Consider the following 17,714-nt stretch of genomic DNA (forward strand, 5'->3'; position numbering starts at 1 on the left):
GCCTGGGAGACAGAGCAAGACTCTTGTCTCAAAAAAAACAAAAAACAAAAAAAGCAAGTTCATTGGCTTCCCGCTGGCCTCATGTTCACCCTTTACCAATTATGTAACTACTACTTTTTATTTTTTTGAGGCAGGGTCTCACTCCATCACCCATACTGGAGTGCAGTGGTGTGATTGTAACTCATTACAGCCTCTAATTCCTGGGCTCAATCGATCCTCCTGCCTCAGCCTCCCAAGTAGCTGGGACTACAGGCGCATGCCACCCTGCTTGGCTAATTTTTGTATTTTTTGTCGAGATGGGGTTTTGCCATGTTGCCCAAGCTGGTCTCAAATGACTACTTCATTTTTAAGCCTAAACTTTCTCATCTGTTTGGTGGGAATCATACTGGGAGGGGGCAGCGGGGAAGGGGGCAGTTGAGAATTCAGTGCGAGTTCAGGTGTCCACAGGGCCTGGCAGAATGTAAGCCTTCCATCACTGGCACCTACTGTGTTACTGTTTCTATTATCAGGTGCCTCTACTTCTGGATTGTCAACCCCAAGTTGGGCTCTGCCCCGTGATCTGCCAGCTCTTTAATAGAACCACCTGGGGCATGTCTGAGCCGAGCCCCAAGCCCCACTCCTCTGCCGGTCAGATGGGGTCAGGACTCTGGGCTGCCCTCCAAAAGGCTCTCAGGAAGGCCCTGAGTTCTGGCTGGAGTCAGAAGTGGAGAGATTTACAGGAGGGGCACAGAGGAAAGCGTTCCTCTTAAATAGAGGCATGTATTTGTGATTCTGCCTGGCTCGTTTCCATTCATCCTTCATGCTTCAGCTCAGCTAGCCCCTTCCTCAGGAAGCTCTCTTGACCTCCCTAGGCATGGTTGGTTGCTTCCTCTGGACTCTTTCTTTCTTTTTTTAGAGATGGGGTCTCACTCTCTCTTCCAGGCATAGCTCACTGCAGCCTCGAACTCCTGGGCTCACGCAATCCTCCGACCTCAGCCTCCCGAGTAGCTGGGACATCAGGTGTGGGTCGCTCTTGTGTCTGTCTCCCAGTTAGACTGGGAGCCCCATGGATGCATGGCACAGGACCGTCTCATCATTACTGAGTCTCCAGGATCATCCAGCGAGGGGTCGGCACAAAATGGGCACTGAACAAAGATTTGGTGAGTAGCTGAGGATTCCCACTCTGTCCACGCGGGCACAGGGGACACCTGACCCTGTGGTGCCCGCTGTTCCCACTCCAAGGCACACGACTTGGCAAATGGAGCGAGAATTGGATTTCTTTTTTTTTTTTTTTTTTTTTTGAGACGGAGTCTCGCTCTGTCACCCAGGCTGGAGTGCAGTGGCCGGATCTCAGCTCACTGCAAGCTCCGCCTCCCGGGTTCACGCCATTCTCCTGCCTCAGGCACCCGAGTAGCTGGGACTACAGGTGCCTGCCACCTCGCCCGGCTAAGTTTTTGTATTTTTAGTAGAGACGGGGTTTCACTGTGTTAGCCAGGATGGTCTCGATCTCCTGACCTCGTGATCCGCCCGTCTCGGCCTCCCAAAGTGCTGGGATTACAGGCTTGAGCCACCGCGCCCGGCCTAAGAATTGGATTTCAGTTTGCCCCTTTGCTCCGTCAGCCGCGCGCCCTGATGCAGTGCACAACCTTAGCTGCTGTGCGCGGTAGGGGGCGACTCCTCGGCCTGCGACCTGAAAGGAAAGTTCAGATTCCTCTAACATAGTGAACCAGCCTTGCAGGAGGACGAGAAGGAAGGAATGAGGGAAAGAGAGGACTGCTTCCACCTTTTCCATCCCGTTGGTCTCCTGGGTCTGGGAGCGCTGGGCTCCACCCTCTCTGAACTAACACCTGGCAGTTGGGCGTGCCTCAGTTTCCCGGAGGCGGGGCATTCCTCCGTCGCCGCCCCCCACCTCCCCTTTTTCCTCTTCCTCTTGGGGCTTCTGCGGCCGCTCCTCTAGCACTCCCGGAACTGAAACTAGGTGCCAGACGGTCCGGAGGCGGGGGCCACGTCAGCGGGGCCACCCCGGGCTCGCGGGGTCCCGGCGGGCGCCATGCGGAGGGGCGCGCTCCTGGCGGGCGCGCTGGCCGTGTACGTCGCGTACCTGGTGCTGGGCGCGCTGCTGGTGGCGCGGCTGGAGGGGCCGCACGAAGCCCAGCTCCGAGCCGAGCTGGAGACACTGCGGGCGCAGCTGCTGCAGCGCAGCCCATGTGTGGCGGCCCCTGCCCTGGACGCCTTCGTGGAACGAGTGTTGGCGGCCGGACGGCTGGGGCGCGTAGTGCTTGCCAACGCTTCGGGGTCCGCCAACGCCTCGGACCCTGCCTGGGACTTCGCCTCTGCTCTCTTCTTCGCCAGCACGCTGGTCACCACCGTGGGTAGGTAAGCGCCGCCCCGCAAGGCGGCGAGGACCGGGATCCCCACTTCATCCTTACCCCCTGAGGACCCCAGAACCCTCACGAATACCCTTATTCCAATCCCCTCTGGGCTTCGGATCCCCCGAAAAGACCCCCGTGAGGACCCGGGACCCACGCTCATGATATCCGCTCTGCTCCGGGAGCCCAAGTCCGAGCCCTTCCTCCTAAGTAGGAAACACCCAGCTCCCCTCAGAGTACCTTTGCAGAGAACACCCTTTGCAGGGACCCCGTTCCTCGGTCTTTTTTCTTTTTCTTCTTTTGAGACAGGGCTCACTGTGTCGCCCAGGCTGGAGTGCAGTGGCACGATCTCTGATCACTGCAGCCTCTGCTTACCGGTTTCAAGTTATTCTCCTGCTTCAGCCTGCCCAGTAGCTGGGATTACAGGCACATACCACCATGCCTGGCTAATTTTTGTATTTTTAGTGGAGTTTCATCAGTTGGCCAGGCTAGTCTCGAACTCCTGACCCCAGGTGATCAGCCCGCCTCGCCCTCCCAAAGTGCTGGCATTACAGGCGTGAGCCACTGCACTGGGACTCCATTCCCCCGTCTTTTTTTTTTTTTTTTTTTTTTTTTTTTTTTTTTTTTTTGAGACGGAGTCTGGCTCTGTCACCCAGGCTGGAGTGCAGTGGCCGGATCTCAGCTCACTGCAAGCTCCGCCTCCCGGGTTTACGCCATTCTCCTGCCTCAGCCTCCCGAGTAGCTGGGACTACAGGCGCCCGCCACCTCGCCCGGCTAGTTTTTTGTATTTTTCAGTAGAGACGGGGTTTCACCGTGTTAGCCAGGATGGTCTCGATCTCCCGACCTCGTGATCCGCCCGTCTCGGCCTCCCAAAGTGCTGGGATTACAGGCTTGAGCCACCGCGCCCGGCCCATTCCCCGGTCTTAATCCTCCTGGTGACCCGGGTCTGTCCAGTCCCCTCTAAGCCTAGGGCTGTCCTCAGAGATCTCCAGCAAGGACCTAGGATCCTCTGCCCTCCAAAGGAGATCTTTGCCCCCTCTGGACCCAGATCTCAACCATGCCAGGACCCCTGACTTTATCTCTAGTCTGGGTCTGCCACCCTTGCCATGTCTCCTGACCCTCCAGATATGTCTTTCTGGGAAACCCCCCTGGAGAAACCCCATCTCAACCTTCTCCTGACCCTGGCGCCCCAGCGAGGACCCTAAATCTCCAGACCTCTCAGGGTGTCCTCACTAAAGACCTCCCTCCCAGCAGAGATTCCTCAGCAAGGACCTGGCACCACCATCTGGGACTCCTGCCCCTCTGGACCTAGGCCTCTGCTCCAGACCCCCGTCCCTCTCCTGGCCCCACACTCCCCAGCAGGCAACTCTGACCCCAGACACAAAAGCCATCCCTACGTACCCCACCCCATCTTGACATCTCCCCCATATGGGGTCACCCTCAGTGCAGGGTTTTCCTCCCAATAGGGACACCACCTGTTCCCTCTGGACGTGGGACTCCCAATTCAGCAGCCCCAGCTAGGGATGTGTCAAAAGGACCCACAGTGGAGGAACCCCAAGTTTTGGGAAACCCTGAGAAGCCAGACTTGGGAAATCTCTTTGTTGCCAGGCTCTGCTGCTCCCCCAGCCCCTTCTCAGCCCCCAGACTTCCTCTTTATTTCTTTGTTGGGGATTTGTTGAGGAGAGGAGGCTGGCGCAGGGCTAGCCCAGACTCCTAACTCCCCCTCCCGACCAGCAATAGGGGGCAGCTTTTGCTTTTGGTCCCCTGGCAGCAGAGCTGGGGGACTTCTCATTAGCTGACCTCCCCTGGGGCCTGCCCACGCTGCCAGGGCGGCCCGACCTGCTTCTGAGCTTCCCTGGGTCATGTGCGCGCTTCCTGCCTCTTCCCCGATCTTGGCTTCTAAGAAGTCATCCCTGGCAGGGCAGGTGAGGGAAGCCAGACACAGTCAGGCACAGCCCGGCCGCATCCCTGCTCAGCCACGGCTCATTGCCAGGCTTCAGTGTCCTCCCCCGTTGCTAAAATGGAGATAATAACACTCCCCATTTCCCTGTAATAGCAATAGCCTGACAGAGGACTTGCCAGTGCGTGCTTTAACTCACTTAATCATCACAACAGCCTTGTGAGGCAGGCATCTTTATAGGCTCTATATTTTTAGCCATGGAAACCGAGGCCTAGAGAAGTTCGGTAACTTTCCCAAGATCACACAGCAAAGATGGCATAGAGTGGAGATTTAGTCAAGGCCATCAGGCTGCAGACTCCCATGCTGCTAGCCAACGGACCACACTACTTAGAAGAAGGATGCTGTGTGTGTTGTAAAAGAAAAAAAAATATGCTAACACTTGTTAAAAACGGAAAGTTATTGTGGTAGAGGAGAGACCATTGCAAAGGCCAGAGAGACTGAATATAGCAAACACAGCTGGAGATTTACAGCTAACAAGTAGAATAAGGGAGTCAGTGGATAGAAGAATACTAAGAGGAGAGACATTGGGGTAGGGGGGATTCTTGCTAAACTCAGCTTAACAAGATTCTTGCTAAAGACAGGCCAAGGACTTAGATATCAAGAGGGGGTAGATGAGGGCCAGGTGCGGTGGCTCATGCCTGTAATCCCAGCACTTTGGAAGGCCGAGGTGGGCAGATCACCTGAGGTTAGGAGTTTGAGACCAGCCTGACCAACATGGTGAAACCCCGTCTACTAAAAATACAAAAATCAACCAAGCGTTGTGGCAGGTGCCTGTAATTCCTGCTACTCGGGAGGCTGAGGCAGGAGAATCACTTGAACCTGGGAGGCAGAGGTTGCAATAAGCTGAGATCATGCCACTGCACTCCAACCAGGGCAACAGAGTGAGACTCTGTCTCAAAAAAACAAAAAACAGGCCGGGCGCGGTGGCTCACGTCTGTAATCCCAGCACTTTGGGAGGCCGAGGCTGGCGGATCACGAGGTCAGGAGATTCAGACCATCCTGGCTAACATGGTGAAACCCCGTCTCTACTAAAAAAAAAAAATACAAAAAAACTAGCCAGGTGAGGTGGCGGGCGCCTGTAGTCCCAGCTACTGGGGAGGCTGAGGCAGGAGAATGGCGTGAACCCAGGAGGCGGAGCTTGCTGTGAGCCGAGATCCGGCCACTGCACTCCAGCCTGGGCCACAGAGGGAGACTCTGTCTCAAAAAACAAACAAACAAACAAACAAACAAAAAAGAGTGGTGGATGAGGAATTTGATCAGATATCGGGGAGGGTGGCTTGTAGGATTCTTGCTAAAACTGGGCCTACTTAAGGACTTAGGAGTCAGACGGAAGTGTAGTCAAGGAGGGAGTCTTTGTCCGTGTGAAGCAGTGGTAATGACTGATGTTTACTGAGTTAATGTTGACTGTTTTCATTGTGGGCGAAGCCTTGAATACATCTGGAGAAATGGAAAACCAATTAAACATGATTCAGAGAGACCTCTTCCCACAATGCCCTTCATTTGGTCATAGGCCCAAGTCTTGGCCCTGGAATTGATCCGGGCAGCCTTGCTGCACTTGAGGCAGGAGGAAGTGGGTAGTCCTACCCGGAACTGGGAATTGGAGAGAGGAAGTGAGCATTGCAATCCTTGTAACTCTTTCCACGCTCTTGCTAGGCGCTATGCCCTATCCCAACCTGGTAGGATTACTACCACATTTGAGGAAGGGATTGTTTGTTGTTTTTGAGACAGGGCCTCGCTCTGTCACTCAGGCTAGAGTGCAGTGGCGCAGTCATAGCTCACTGCAGCCTTGACCTCTTGGGCTTAAGTGAGCCTCCCACCTCAGCCTCCTGAGTAGTTGGAACCGTGGGTGCATGCTACTGCGCCCAGCTAATTTTTTTTTTTTTTTTTTTTTGTAGAAGGTTGTCTCCTTAGGTTGCCCAGGCTGGTCTCCAAATCCTCCTAGGCTCAAGCGGTTCTCCTGCCTTGGCCTCCCAAAGTGCTGGAATTACAGGTGTGAGCCACCTTGCCCAGCCAGGAAGGTACTACTTAACAAGCCCATTTTTGCGGAATAGGGAACTGAGGCTCAGAGGGGAGGAGTCATTTGGCCAAAGTCATGCAGGGAGTAAATGGCAAAACACTGTTTTGGACTCAGCTCTTTGAAATAGTAACTTGAGGCTCACAGGCCCCATGCTTTTCAAACTCTATGATTTGGCCGGGCGCGGTGGCTCAAGCCTGTAATCCCAGCACTTTGGGAGGCCGAGAGGGTGGATCACGAGGTCAGGAGATCGAAACCATCCTGGCTAACATGGTGAAACCCTGTCTCTACTAAAAATACAAAAGCTAGCCGGGCGAGGTGGCGGGCTCCTGTAGTCCCAGCTACTTGGGAGGCTGAGGCAGAAGAATGGCGTGAACCCGAGGGCGGAGCTTGCAGTGTGCTGAGATCCGGCCACTGCACTCCAGCCTGGGCGACAGAGTGAGACTCCGTCTCAAAAAAAATTAATTAATTAATTAATTAAAAAAAAAAAAACATGTATCAAACTCTATGATTTGTCTATAAAGATTTCTCTTTTATTATTATTATTATTTTTTATAGAGACAGGGTCTTCCTATGTTACCAACTCTGCTGGTGTTGAACTCCTGGGCTCAAGTAATCCTCCCACCTCGGCCTCCCAAAGTGCTGGGATTATAGGAATGAGCCACCTCACCCGGCCTATTTATAAGGATTTCATGTCATTTGCAAACCTTCCAGGCTGCTGGAGTTTCCCCATTAAAAACCCTTGTATTAATAAGGGTTGGAGTCATACGTGATACACCTCAAATTACAGTTGCTTAAATAAGAAGTGTATTTCTTGTTCACATTCCAGATAGTCAGTCCAAGTGGTACTGCATGGTCAGAGACCTAGGACTCCTTCTCAGCAAAACCCTGGTGTTCCTGCCTAACTCCTCTGCGCAACTTCCATTCCCAAGGTCACCTAATGGTCCAAGATGGCTGTGTAGCTCCAGCCTCCATGTCTGTGCTCCAGCCAGCAAGAGGAGGGAGGAAAGAAGGGAGACTGGCATCCCTCGCTCCTTAAGGACCCTTCGTGGAAGTTGCCTGACTCTTTCATGAATACCTCAGTGGCCAGAAATTAGTTGCAGAACCACACCTGGCTCTGCAAGCGGGAAGGGAATGTCCTTATTCCAAAAGGCCATGTAGCCAGCTAAGACCCAGAGGGAGCCTTTTTATTATTATTATTATTGTTATTATTTTTAAAAGTAGAGATAGGGTCTTCCTGTGTTGCCCAGGCTAGTCTCAAATTCCTGGGCTCAAGTGATCCTCCCACCTCAGCCCCCCAGAGGGCTGGGATTACAGGTGTGAACCACCATTGCCCAGCTGGGATCATTTCTTTTCCCAATTTTTTTATTGTAGTAAAATATACATAACATAAAAAGTACCATCTTGGCCGGGCGCGGTGGCTCAAGCCTGTAATCCCAGCACTTTGGGAGGCCAAGACGGGCGGATCACGAGGTCAGGAGATGGAGACCATCCTGGCTAACACAGTGAAACCCCGTCTCTACTAAAAAAAAAAAAAATACAAAAACTAGCCGGGCGAGGTGGCGGGCGCCTGTAGTCCCAGCTACTTGGGAGGCTGAGGCAGGAGAATGGCGTAAACCCGGGAGGCGGAGCTTGCAGTGAGCTGAGATCCGGCCACTGCACTCCAGCCTGGGCGACAGAGCGAGACTCCGTCTCAACAACAACAACAAAAAAAGTACCATCTTAGTCATTTTTAAGGGTACAGTTCGGTGACATTAAGTACATTCATATTGTTACCATCACCTTCATCTTTTTTTTTTTTTAATAGATATGAGGCTGGCCATGCCACATGGGAGATGGAGTTATTGCTCAACTCAAATCACTCTCCACCACCATCCATCTCTAAAACTTTTTTTTTTTGAGATGGAGTCTTGCTCTGTCACACAGACTGGAGTGCAGTGGCACAATCTCGGCTCACTGTAACCTCCGCCTCCCAGGTTAAAGTGATTCTTCTGACTCAGCCTCCCGAGTAGCTGGGACTACAGGCGCAAGCCACTATGCCCGGCTAATTTTTGCAGTTTTAGTAGAGACAGGGTTTCATATTGGTCAGGCTGGTCTTGAACTCCTGACCTCATAATCTGCCCGCCTAGGCCTCCCAAAGTGCTGGGATTATAGGCGTGAGCCCTGGCGCCCAGCCTCTGGAACTGTTTTCATCTTGCAGAACTGAAATTCTATACCCATTACACCCTAACTGCCCATTCGCCCTTTTCCCTAGCCCCTGGCAACCACCATTCTACTTTCTGTCTCTGAGGTTGACTAACTACTTTGTATAGAATAATACAGTGTCTGTCCTTTTATGACTGGTTTGTTTCACTGAGCATAATGTCGTTAACGTTCATCCATGTTGTATCATGTGTCAGAATTTCCTTCCTTTTTAAGGCTACATAACATCCCACTGTATGCGTAAACCACATTTTACTTATTCATTAATCCGTAGATGGAAACGTGTTGCTTCTGAGGTTTAGTTATTGTGAATAATGCTGTTATGAACATGGGTATACAGATACAGATATCCCTTTGGGACCCTGCTTTAGGTTCTTTTGAGTATATAAAAAAACGGGGCTGGGTGTGGTGGCTCACACCTGTAATCCTAGCACTTTGGGAGGCCGAGGCAGGTGGATCACCTGAGGTCAGGAGTTTGAGACCAACCTGGCCAAAATACTAAAAATACAAAATTAGGCAGGCGTGGTGGCGCATGCCTGTAGTCCCAGCTACTCGGGAGGCTGAGGCAGGAGAATCACTTGAACCTGGGAGGCAGAGGTTGCAGTGAGCCAAGATCGCCCCATTGCACTCTAGCCTGGGCAACAAGAGCGAAACTCCATCTCAAAAATAAATAAATTACACTTTGCCAAAGTGAGTCAGTCCCACCAACAGCTGAATTCCCCTTGATCATATTTCTGCTTACAGAATTCATACCCACACCGAGCTTATTGTGTTCCCACAGTCCTTTGGGAGCCCAGGGGGGCTTGTCACACCGATTTTCCTTTTTTATTTTTATTTTTTTGAGACAGAGTCTCACTCTGGGGCACAATGGTGCAATCTTGGCTCACTGCAACCTCTGTCTCCTGGCATTAAGCGATTCCCCCACCTCAGCCCCCAAGTAGCTGGGATTACAGGCATATGCCATGATACCCGGCTAATTTTTGTACTTTTTGGTAGAGACAGAGTTTCACCATGTTGGCCAGGCTGGTCTCGAACTCCTGACCTCAGGTGACCTGCTCTCTTGGCTTCCCAAAGTGCTGGGATTACAGGCGTGAGCCACCACGCCTGGCCCATTGTCTCACCCATTTTAGAATAGGGCAAACTGAAGCTCAGAGCCAGGCAACAGCCTGCACCTTTCATTCTTTGTTTTGACAAGTACTAATCGAGTGCCCACAGCAGTGATGAAACACACAGAACCTCCTGCTTTGCTGAACTGGCAGCCTATGAGAAGACGGTAAACCATAGAGCGTGCTAGAAGGTATTAAGTGCTATGGGAAAAAAAAGCGTTGGGTAAGAGGATGTTACCATTTAGGGTGGTCAAGGGAAGGCCTCACTGAGAAGGTGACATTTGGATGAAGAAGACCTGGAGAGGAGAGAGGGGAGCATTCTTTGGGGAAGGAGCAGCCGGTGCAATGGCCGTGGGGTGGGAGCGTGCTGCCCCGGTGGACCCTGTGGGGCTTCACGGGTCATGATGAGCACTCTTTCCTTTTACCTGAGTGAGATGGGGCCACAGAGGGGCTCTGGGCAGGGCAGGGGCATGACTGAACTCAGGTGTTGGCAGGCTCTGCTGGCTGAACAGATTGTAGGGGCTGGGGTTGGGGAAGGGAGACCCAGGAGGAGGCTGCTGTGGTGGACAGGACCAGGGTGGGGGCCATGGGACCGGGTGGGGGAGAAGTAAGTGGGTTCTGGGCCTATTTGAAGGTTGAGATAATAGGCTTCACTGACAGATGGAGTGTGGCATGAGTGACGAGGGCGTCAGGGATGAAGGCAAGGCTCTTGGACTGAACGTCGAAGGACAGAGGTGCCATCACCTGGGACAGGAGGGAATGTGGGGAGAGGCAGGTTTGGGATGAAATCAGGTCTAGGTGTGTGTCCATAGATATCTCGGTGGAGGTGTTGAGTGGGCAGAAGGATTTTCCCTGGCTAGGTCCTGGGGGCTAGATCTGTAACTCCACACAGTCCCCTTCCAACACCTTGGAAGGCAAAGGCAGGAGGATCACTAGAGCCCAGAAGCTCAAGACTAGCCTGGGCAACAGAGTAGGACCCCATCTCTACAAAAAAATTTAAAATCAACTGGGCGTGCTGGACAGTGCCTGTAGTCCCAGCTACTTGGGAGGCTGAGGTGGGAGGATCACTTGGGTCCAGGAGTTCAAGACTGCAGTGAGCTATGATGGCACCACTGCACTCCAGCCTAGGTGACAGAGTGATCCCCCCATCTCTAAAAAGAAAAAGATTTCCCCTTTACTCTCTTTACTCCCCTAGGCTATGGGTACACAACGCCACTGACTGACGCGGGCAAGGCCTTCTCCATTGCCTTCGCGCTCCTGGGCGTGCCGACCACTATGCTGCTGCTGACTGCGTCAGCGCAGCGCCTGTCGCTGCTGCTGACTCACCCGCCCCTGTCTTGGCTGAGCATGCGTTCGGGCTGGGACCCCCGGCGGGCGGCCTGCTGGCACTTGGTGGCCCTGCTGGGGGTCGTAGTGACCATCTGCTTTCTGGTGCCGGCTGCGATCTTCGCCCACCTCGAGGAGGCCTGGAGCTTCCTGGATGCCTTCTACTTCTGCTTTATCTCTCTGTCCACCATTGGCCTGGGCGACTACGTGCCCGGGGAAGCCCCTGGCCAGCCCTACCGGGCCCTCTACAAGGTGCTGGTCACAGGTGAGCTGGGAAGCTAGGGCGGGGCTTTGAGGAGGACCTAGCCCTGTCCCTGGGGGAGTTAAAGGCACACAGTCCCACTCTGGGACTTCCAAAAGGGATCCAACCCCACCCCGCAGGGTCCAGTAGAACCACGGCCCCGCCAGGAAGATCTGAGCCCCAGAATGACCTATGCCCCTCCTCCGCCTCCACAGTCTACCTCTTCCTGGGCCTGCTGGCCATGGTGCTGGTGCTACAGACCTTCCGCCACGTGTCCGACCTCCACGGCCTCACGGAGCTCATCCTGCTGCCCCCACCGTGCCCTGCCAGCTTCAACGAGGATGAGGACGATCGGGTGGACATCCTGGGCCCCCAGCCGGGGTCGCACCAGCAACTCTCTGCCAGCTCCCACACCGACTACGCTTCCATCCCCAGGTAGCTGGGGCAGGCTCTGCCAGCCTTGGGTGTGCCTGGCCTGGGACTGAGGGGCCCAGGCGACCAGAGCTGGCTGTACAGGAGTGTCTGCGAGCACAGCAGGCGATCCTGAGGCCTTGCTGCCCACCGTCTCTCCTTTGTTTCCCAGCATCTGGCTGGGATGTGAGGGGCGACACTCCCTGTCCCATGTCCCGGGCTCCACTGGGCATCAACATGACCTTGTTCTCCATCCTTTCTCTCATCCTCTTTACACTGTGCCTCTCTGGCTCTCTGGTGTTCTCGCTGTCTCTGTCTTTCCCTCTTGCTGTCTCTGTTTCTCATTCTCTTTCATGTTCTGTCTGTGTCTCTCAATTAACCACTCGTCAATTGCTGATTCTACCGGGCTGCAGCCTCGGACCTCATTTCAGGCACCAGATTGGTCACTACACCCTGGACAAGTGACTGACCCTCTCTGAGCCTTGATTTCCTCAGCTGCCAAATGGGAAGAATAGACGAATTCACCCCTAAACCCCTCCTGTGCGCTGGCCCTGTGCTAGACAGTGCTGGAGATATAGTTGGGGGTGGAGAACTGCCCTTATGGAGCTTGCAGTCTAGTGAGGTGGACAGACCTGTCCCAGACAGTGATGGCCCAAAATGGGCAGGACTTTAATGGAGGAGGTGAGGTGATAAAAGCACAGGCAGAGTGGTCAGGGCTGAAGTCGGAGAAGCACAGGGACTAGGCCCAATCCAGCCTAGAAGGTCAGGGAGGACTTCCTGGAGGAAGGGACATCGAACTAAGACCTGAACTATCAGAAATAGGTGGGAAGAAGTTGTACCTGACTCATTTTTCTCAGGTGTCTCCAGGGAGCAGGACCCATGGAGGGAGCCCTGGTGTAGGCCTAGGCGGTAGACTCTTCCTCAGCAGCCTGGCAGGCAGGAAACGGACATAGGACCCAAGCCCAGATCTGAATGGCATGGAGGTGCTGCCCGTAACCCTGACACCATTGTAAGAGCTGTCCCCATTTGTATGTTGTGCTAATTGTATGTTGTGTCCTGGGCCCTGGAATCATCCTTGTTGAGCTCAAATCCCAACTTAGCCTTATCTGGCCTGTGTCCTTGGGCAGTCACCCTACCTCTCTGATTTCGTTTCCTTATCTGTAAAATGGTAATCATCATAATACAACTTCAAAAGATGATTTCAGGCTGAGTGTGGTGGCTCACGCCTATACGCCCAGCACTTTGGAAGGCTGAGGAAGGAGGATCGCTTGAGGCCAGGAGTTTGAGACTAGCCTGGGCAACACAGTGAGACCTTATCTCAACAACAACCACAAAATCTAAAAATTAGCTGGGTGTGGTGGTGCATGCCTGTGATCCCGGCTACTCCAGAGGCTGAGGTGGAAGGATCACTTGAGGCCAGGAGTTTGAGGCTGCAGTGAGTTATGACGCCACTGCTGCACTCCAGCCTGGGGGACAGAGTGAGACCCTGTCTCTAAGAAAAAGAAAAGAAAAGAAAAAAGAGAAAGAGACCGGGTGCAGTGACTCAGTCCTATAATCCCAGCACCTTGGTAGGGCCAAGGTGGGAAGATCGCTTGAGGCCAGGAGTTTGAGACCAGCCTGGCCATCATAGCAAGACCCCATCTCTACAAAAATTAAAAATTTTAAAAGGGCTGAGGCATTTGAGCCAGGTCCCAACAGTAGTAGACAAATAGAAAAGGCATGGAGAGGGCATGCCAGGTGGGAGCAGCTGTGTGCAAAGGCCTGGAGATGGAAAAGCATGCTGGCCACCAGCTTCTGACAAGCAGTTTACTGTGAACGGTATGGAGGGAAAGAGGGAAGGAGGACAGAGGGGTGGGCACAAGCACCCCTTAGTGTCCTTAAATGACAAGCGAGGGAACCTGGTCTCTTTCCTGAGGGCCCTAGAGAGCCATGGAAGGGTTTAGAGTAGGAGAGGGTCGTGGTTAGGTTTGGGTTGTAGGATGATTCCCCTAGTTGCTCTGGAGAGGTGGAGCAGACGGGGGACTGAGGCTGGGTGCCTGTGGGAGGCTGGGGCAGGAATGAAGAGGGAGATGATGGGTCTGGGCTGAGCCATGTAAGGGAGGAGGGGTGGGTGCGGGGACACTCAGAAGCCAGGTGGACAGGCCATAGGCCTCACAGACTGGAGGAATGCGGCTAGGGAAGGGCCCATGGAGTGGCCAATTATCCCTGAAATGGGGACCTGGGAGAAAGAGCAGGTTTTATCGGAGATGCTGAGGCTGCTTTAGTATATGGTGGGTGCGAGGGGCAAAAGGGACACCCAGGGGTGTATCAAGAGGTCATAGGCAGGCAGGCCAGGTGTCTCACACCTGTAATCCCAGCACTTTGGGAGGCCAAGGCGGGTGGATCACCTGAGGACAGGAGTTTGAGACCAGCCTGGCCAACATGGTGAAATCCCGTCTCTACTAAAAATACAAAAATTACCTGGGCATGGTGGTGCACACGCCTGTAGTCCTAGCTACTTGGGAGGCTGAGACAGAATTGCTTGAACCCGGGAGATGGAGGCTGCAGTGGGCCGAGATTGCACCACTGCACTCCAGCCTGGGTGACAGAGACTCTGTCTCAAAAAAAAAAGAGGTCATAGGGGCTGGGCATAGTGGCTCTCACCTATAATCCTAGCAAATCCTAGCACTTTGGGAGGCCGAGGTAGGAGGATTGCCTGAGCCAAGGGGTTCAAGACCAGCCTGAGCAACATAAAATACAAAAAATACAAAAATTAGCTGGGTGTGGTGGTGTGCACCTGTGGTCCCAGCTACTCAGGAGGCTGAGGTGGGAGGATCACTTGAGCCTGGGAGGTCAAGGCTGCAGTGAGCTGTGATTGCACCACTGCATTCCAGCTTGGGTGACAGAGCAAGACCCTGTCTCAAAAAAGAAAAAAAAAGAAAAAAGAAAATACTTATATTGGATATACTATGTGCCAGACACAATTCCAAGCCCCTGATACATTCTCTAGATTTTACAGATGAGGAAAGGAGATCCAGAGACGTTAAATACTTGCCCAAGGTCACACAGAAAGCACAACACTGGGATTTGAACAAGGTTTTGGTTGGGCATCTTTTCCTGTGGGAGCTCAGAAATATCTGTTGTCTAGCCCTTTCTCAGCCTCCCATCCTTCTCGGTTCCTTACCTATGTCACAGTTGACTTTGAGCTAAAGTCATCTCAGGGCGGCTAGGTGCCTATGTGAGCTGGCGTCATTTCTCACTGTTTCTCCTTCCAAATACCTCCAGGAAAAAAAAGCAAGTCCTTTTCGGTCCAAGACATTAAAAAAGCCAGGCACAGTGGCTCATGCCTGTAATCCCAACACTTTGGGAGGCTGAGGCAGGAGGATTGCTTGAGCCCGGGAGTTGGAGACCAGCCTGGACATGTTAACATAGCAAGACCCCTCTACAGAAAATGTTAAAAATGAGCTGGGTGTGGTGGCGCATACCTGTAGTCCCAGTTACTCAGGAGGCTGAGGCAGGAGGATTGCTTGAGCCTAGGAGGTTGAGGCTGCAGTGAGTCATGATCACACCACTGGACTCCAGCCTGGGCTACAGATCAAGACCCTGTCCCAGGAGAAAAAAAAGGTCCAGGCACAGTGGCTCACGCCTGTAATTCCAGTACTTTGGGAGGCCGAAGCAGGCAGATCACGAGGTCAGGAGATCAAGACCATTCTGGCTAACACAGTGAAACCCCGTCTCTACTAAAAATACAGAAAATTAGCTGGGTGTGGTGGCACGTGCCTGTGATCACAGCTACTCGGGAGGCTGAGGTAGGAGAATCACTTGAACCCGGGAGGTGGAGGTTGCAGTTAGCCGAGATCATGCCATTGCACTCCAGCCTGGGAGATAGAGCAAGACTCCGTCTCAAAAAAAAAAAAAAAAAAAAAAAAAAAAGAAAAGAAAAGAAAAAAGAAAAAAAAGTGTGTACTAAAAAAATTCAACAGGTACTAAAGAGTGTATGGTGGAAAGTAAGTCTTTCTCCTACACTCAGACCATGAATGGATGTCTCAGTTCTTCTCAGGCACATTCAATGTATGCACCAGCCATATGCATGTGTGTGCCATTTACTTTTCACTCTACACAAGTAGTACCTAATATGGTGAGGTTGTTACGATTACAGACTTTAGAGGCAAAGTTCCTGGGTGTAAATCTGAACTCCGTCACTCCCAAGCTAAGTGGCTTTGGGCAAGTGATTTCACTTCCCTGTGCCTCAGTTTGCTAGTCTGTACAATGGGATGGTAATAGCACCTACCTCATGGACTTGAGAAGTCAGCAACTTCATATCTGTACAGCCCTTAGAGCTAGCAGTATGTGGCACTCAATAAAATGTTGACTAATGATGATTCTTACTTCTGTAATATGCTTTTTTTGTATCAATTATAAATATTAATATTTTAATGTCACTTTTCTATTCTTCTTCTGTACCTTGCTTTTGTCACCAACACAGTGTAATTCAGAGATAATTTCAGAGACACACAATAGGTCTTTTTTATTTTATTTTATTTTATTTTATTTTTTCTTTTTTGAGACCAAGCCTCGCTCTGTCACCCAGGCTGGAGTGCAGTGGCAAGATCTCGGCTCACTGCAACCTCCACCTCCTAGGTTCAAGCGATTCTCCTGCCTCAGCCTCCCGATTAGCTGGGATTACAGGCACCTGCCACTGTGCCTGGCTCATTTTTGTATTTTTAGTAGAGACAGGGTTTCACCATGTTGGCCAGGCTGGTCTCGAACCCTAGACCTCAAGTGATCCACCCGCCTCAGCCTCCCAAAGTGCTGGGATTACAGGCGTGAGCTACCACACCTAGCCACAATAGGTCTTATATCTTATGGTGCCTCCTCTGGGACACATGTCCCATAAATAATTTCAACATCCCCTGTTGATGATATGTGGGTGTTTTCCAGTATTTTGCTGGTACAACAATGCTGCAGCAAACATCTTGCGGTTTAAGATCTAATGAAGGCATCGAGTGAGGCAGGAGTTCAAGACTGCACTGGGCAACATAGCAAGACCCTCCCTGTACAAAAAATTTAAAAATTAGCCGGGTGTGGTGGAACACCAGCTATTCAGGAGGCTGCGGCAGGAGGATCACTCCAACCCAGATGTTTGGGACTAGCTTGGACAGCATGTGAGACCCCATCTCTGCTGGGCATGGTGACTCATGTCTGTAATTCCAGCACTTAGGGAGGCTGAGATGGGAGGATTGCTTGAGGCCAGGAGTTTTAGACCAGACTGGTCAAAATGGTGAGACCCTATCTCTATTTTTTTTTTTTTTTTTTTTTTTGAGACGGAGTCTCGCTCTGCTGCCCAGGCTGGAGTGCAGTGGCCGGATCTCAGCTCACTGCAGGCTCCGCCTCCCGGGTTCACGCAATTCTCCTGCCTCAGCCTCCCCAGTAGCTGGGACTACAGGCGCCCGCCACCTCGCCCGGCTAGTTTTTTGTATTTTTTAGTAGAGACGGGGTTTCACCGTGTCAGCCAGGATGGTCTCGATCTCCTGACCTCGTGATCCGCCCGCCTCGGCCTCCCAAAGTGCTGGGATTACAGGCTTGAGCCACCACGCCCGGCCTATTTTTTTTTTTAAGATGAAAAAAGGTCGGGTGCAATGACGCACATCTGTAATCCCAGCACGTTGGGAGGCTGAAGCAGGTGGATCGCTTGAAGTCAGGAGTTCGAGACCAGCCTGGCCAACATGGTGAAACTTCATCTCTACTAAAAATACAAAAATTAGTCGGGTGTGGTGGCAGATGCCTGTAATCCCAGCTACTCAGGAGGCTGAGGCAGGAGAATTGCTTGAAATGGGGAGGTGGAGGTTGCAGTGAGCCGTGATGGCACCACTGCACTCCAGCCTGGGTGACAGAGTGAGACTCTGTCTCAAAAAAAAAAAGAAAATGATGATGAAAAAGAAACCCCCATCTCCTAAAAAAAAAAAAAATTAAAAATAAAACTAATTAACTGGACGTGGTGACTCGCATCTGTATGTAGTTCCAGTTACTTGGGAGGCTGAGATGGGAGGATCACTTGAGCTGGGGAGTTCGAGGCTGCAGTAAGCAATGACTGCACCACTCCACTCCAGCCTGGGTGAGAAAGTAA

General features: G+C 52.3%; 3 protein-coding genes across 47 annotated transcripts in view; 2 read left to right on the forward strand and 1 right to left on the reverse strand.

Annotated features, from left to right (window-relative positions):
* YIF1B (Yip1 interacting factor homolog B, membrane trafficking protein) overlaps positions 1-17,714 on the reverse strand; it is a 287,798-nt gene that overhangs the window by 76,449 nt on the left and 193,635 nt on the right. The window contains exon 1 of one of the 43 annotated variants that reach the window (XM_050769171.1): positions 11,567-11,570. The exons of 38 other annotated variants lie outside the window; for them this stretch is intronic. The gene's annotated coding sequence lies outside the window, so the exon portion shown is untranslated. Of the gene's footprint in view, positions 1-2,391; positions 2,396-3,263; positions 3,268-3,674; positions 3,679-10,771; positions 10,776-11,566; positions 11,571-17,714 lie in introns of those variants that run through there. 4 more of the 43 variants (XM_050769174.1, XM_050769146.1, XM_050769183.1 and 1 more) reach the window with 4 other exon arrangements.
* The window catches only part of PSMD8 (proteasome 26S subunit, non-ATPase 8), a 90,061-nt gene that overhangs the window by 22,002 nt on the left and 50,345 nt on the right, over positions 1-17,714 (forward strand). The window lies entirely within an intron of this gene.
* KCNK6 (potassium two pore domain channel subfamily K member 6) lies at positions 1,392-15,973 on the forward strand. Of its 3 annotated transcripts, XR_007721487.1 has the most exons (5): positions 1,392-2,351; positions 10,826-11,221; positions 11,413-11,632; positions 12,466-12,617; positions 14,873-15,973. XR_007721487.1 is itself a non-coding variant. In XM_050769256.1 (4 exons), the coding sequence occupies exons 1-4, from the start codon at positions 2,030-2,032 to the stop codon at positions 12,506-12,508; spliced, it is 981 nt and encodes a 326-aa protein (XP_050625213.1). In that variant the 5' UTR covers positions 1,392-2,029; the 3' UTR covers positions 12,509-15,973. The 3 variants fall into 3 exon arrangements, 2 of the variants coding, with proteins under 2 accessions (XP_050625213.1, XP_050625214.1); XM_050769256.1 differs by having other exon boundaries at positions 12,466-15,973; XM_050769257.1 differs by having other exon boundaries at positions 11,413-15,973.

This window comes from Macaca thibetana, chromosome 19, assembly GCF_024542745.1.
Source record: "Macaca thibetana thibetana isolate TM-01 chromosome 19, ASM2454274v1, whole genome shotgun sequence".
NCBI lineage: Eukaryota > Metazoa > Chordata > Mammalia > Primates > Cercopithecidae > Macaca > Macaca thibetana.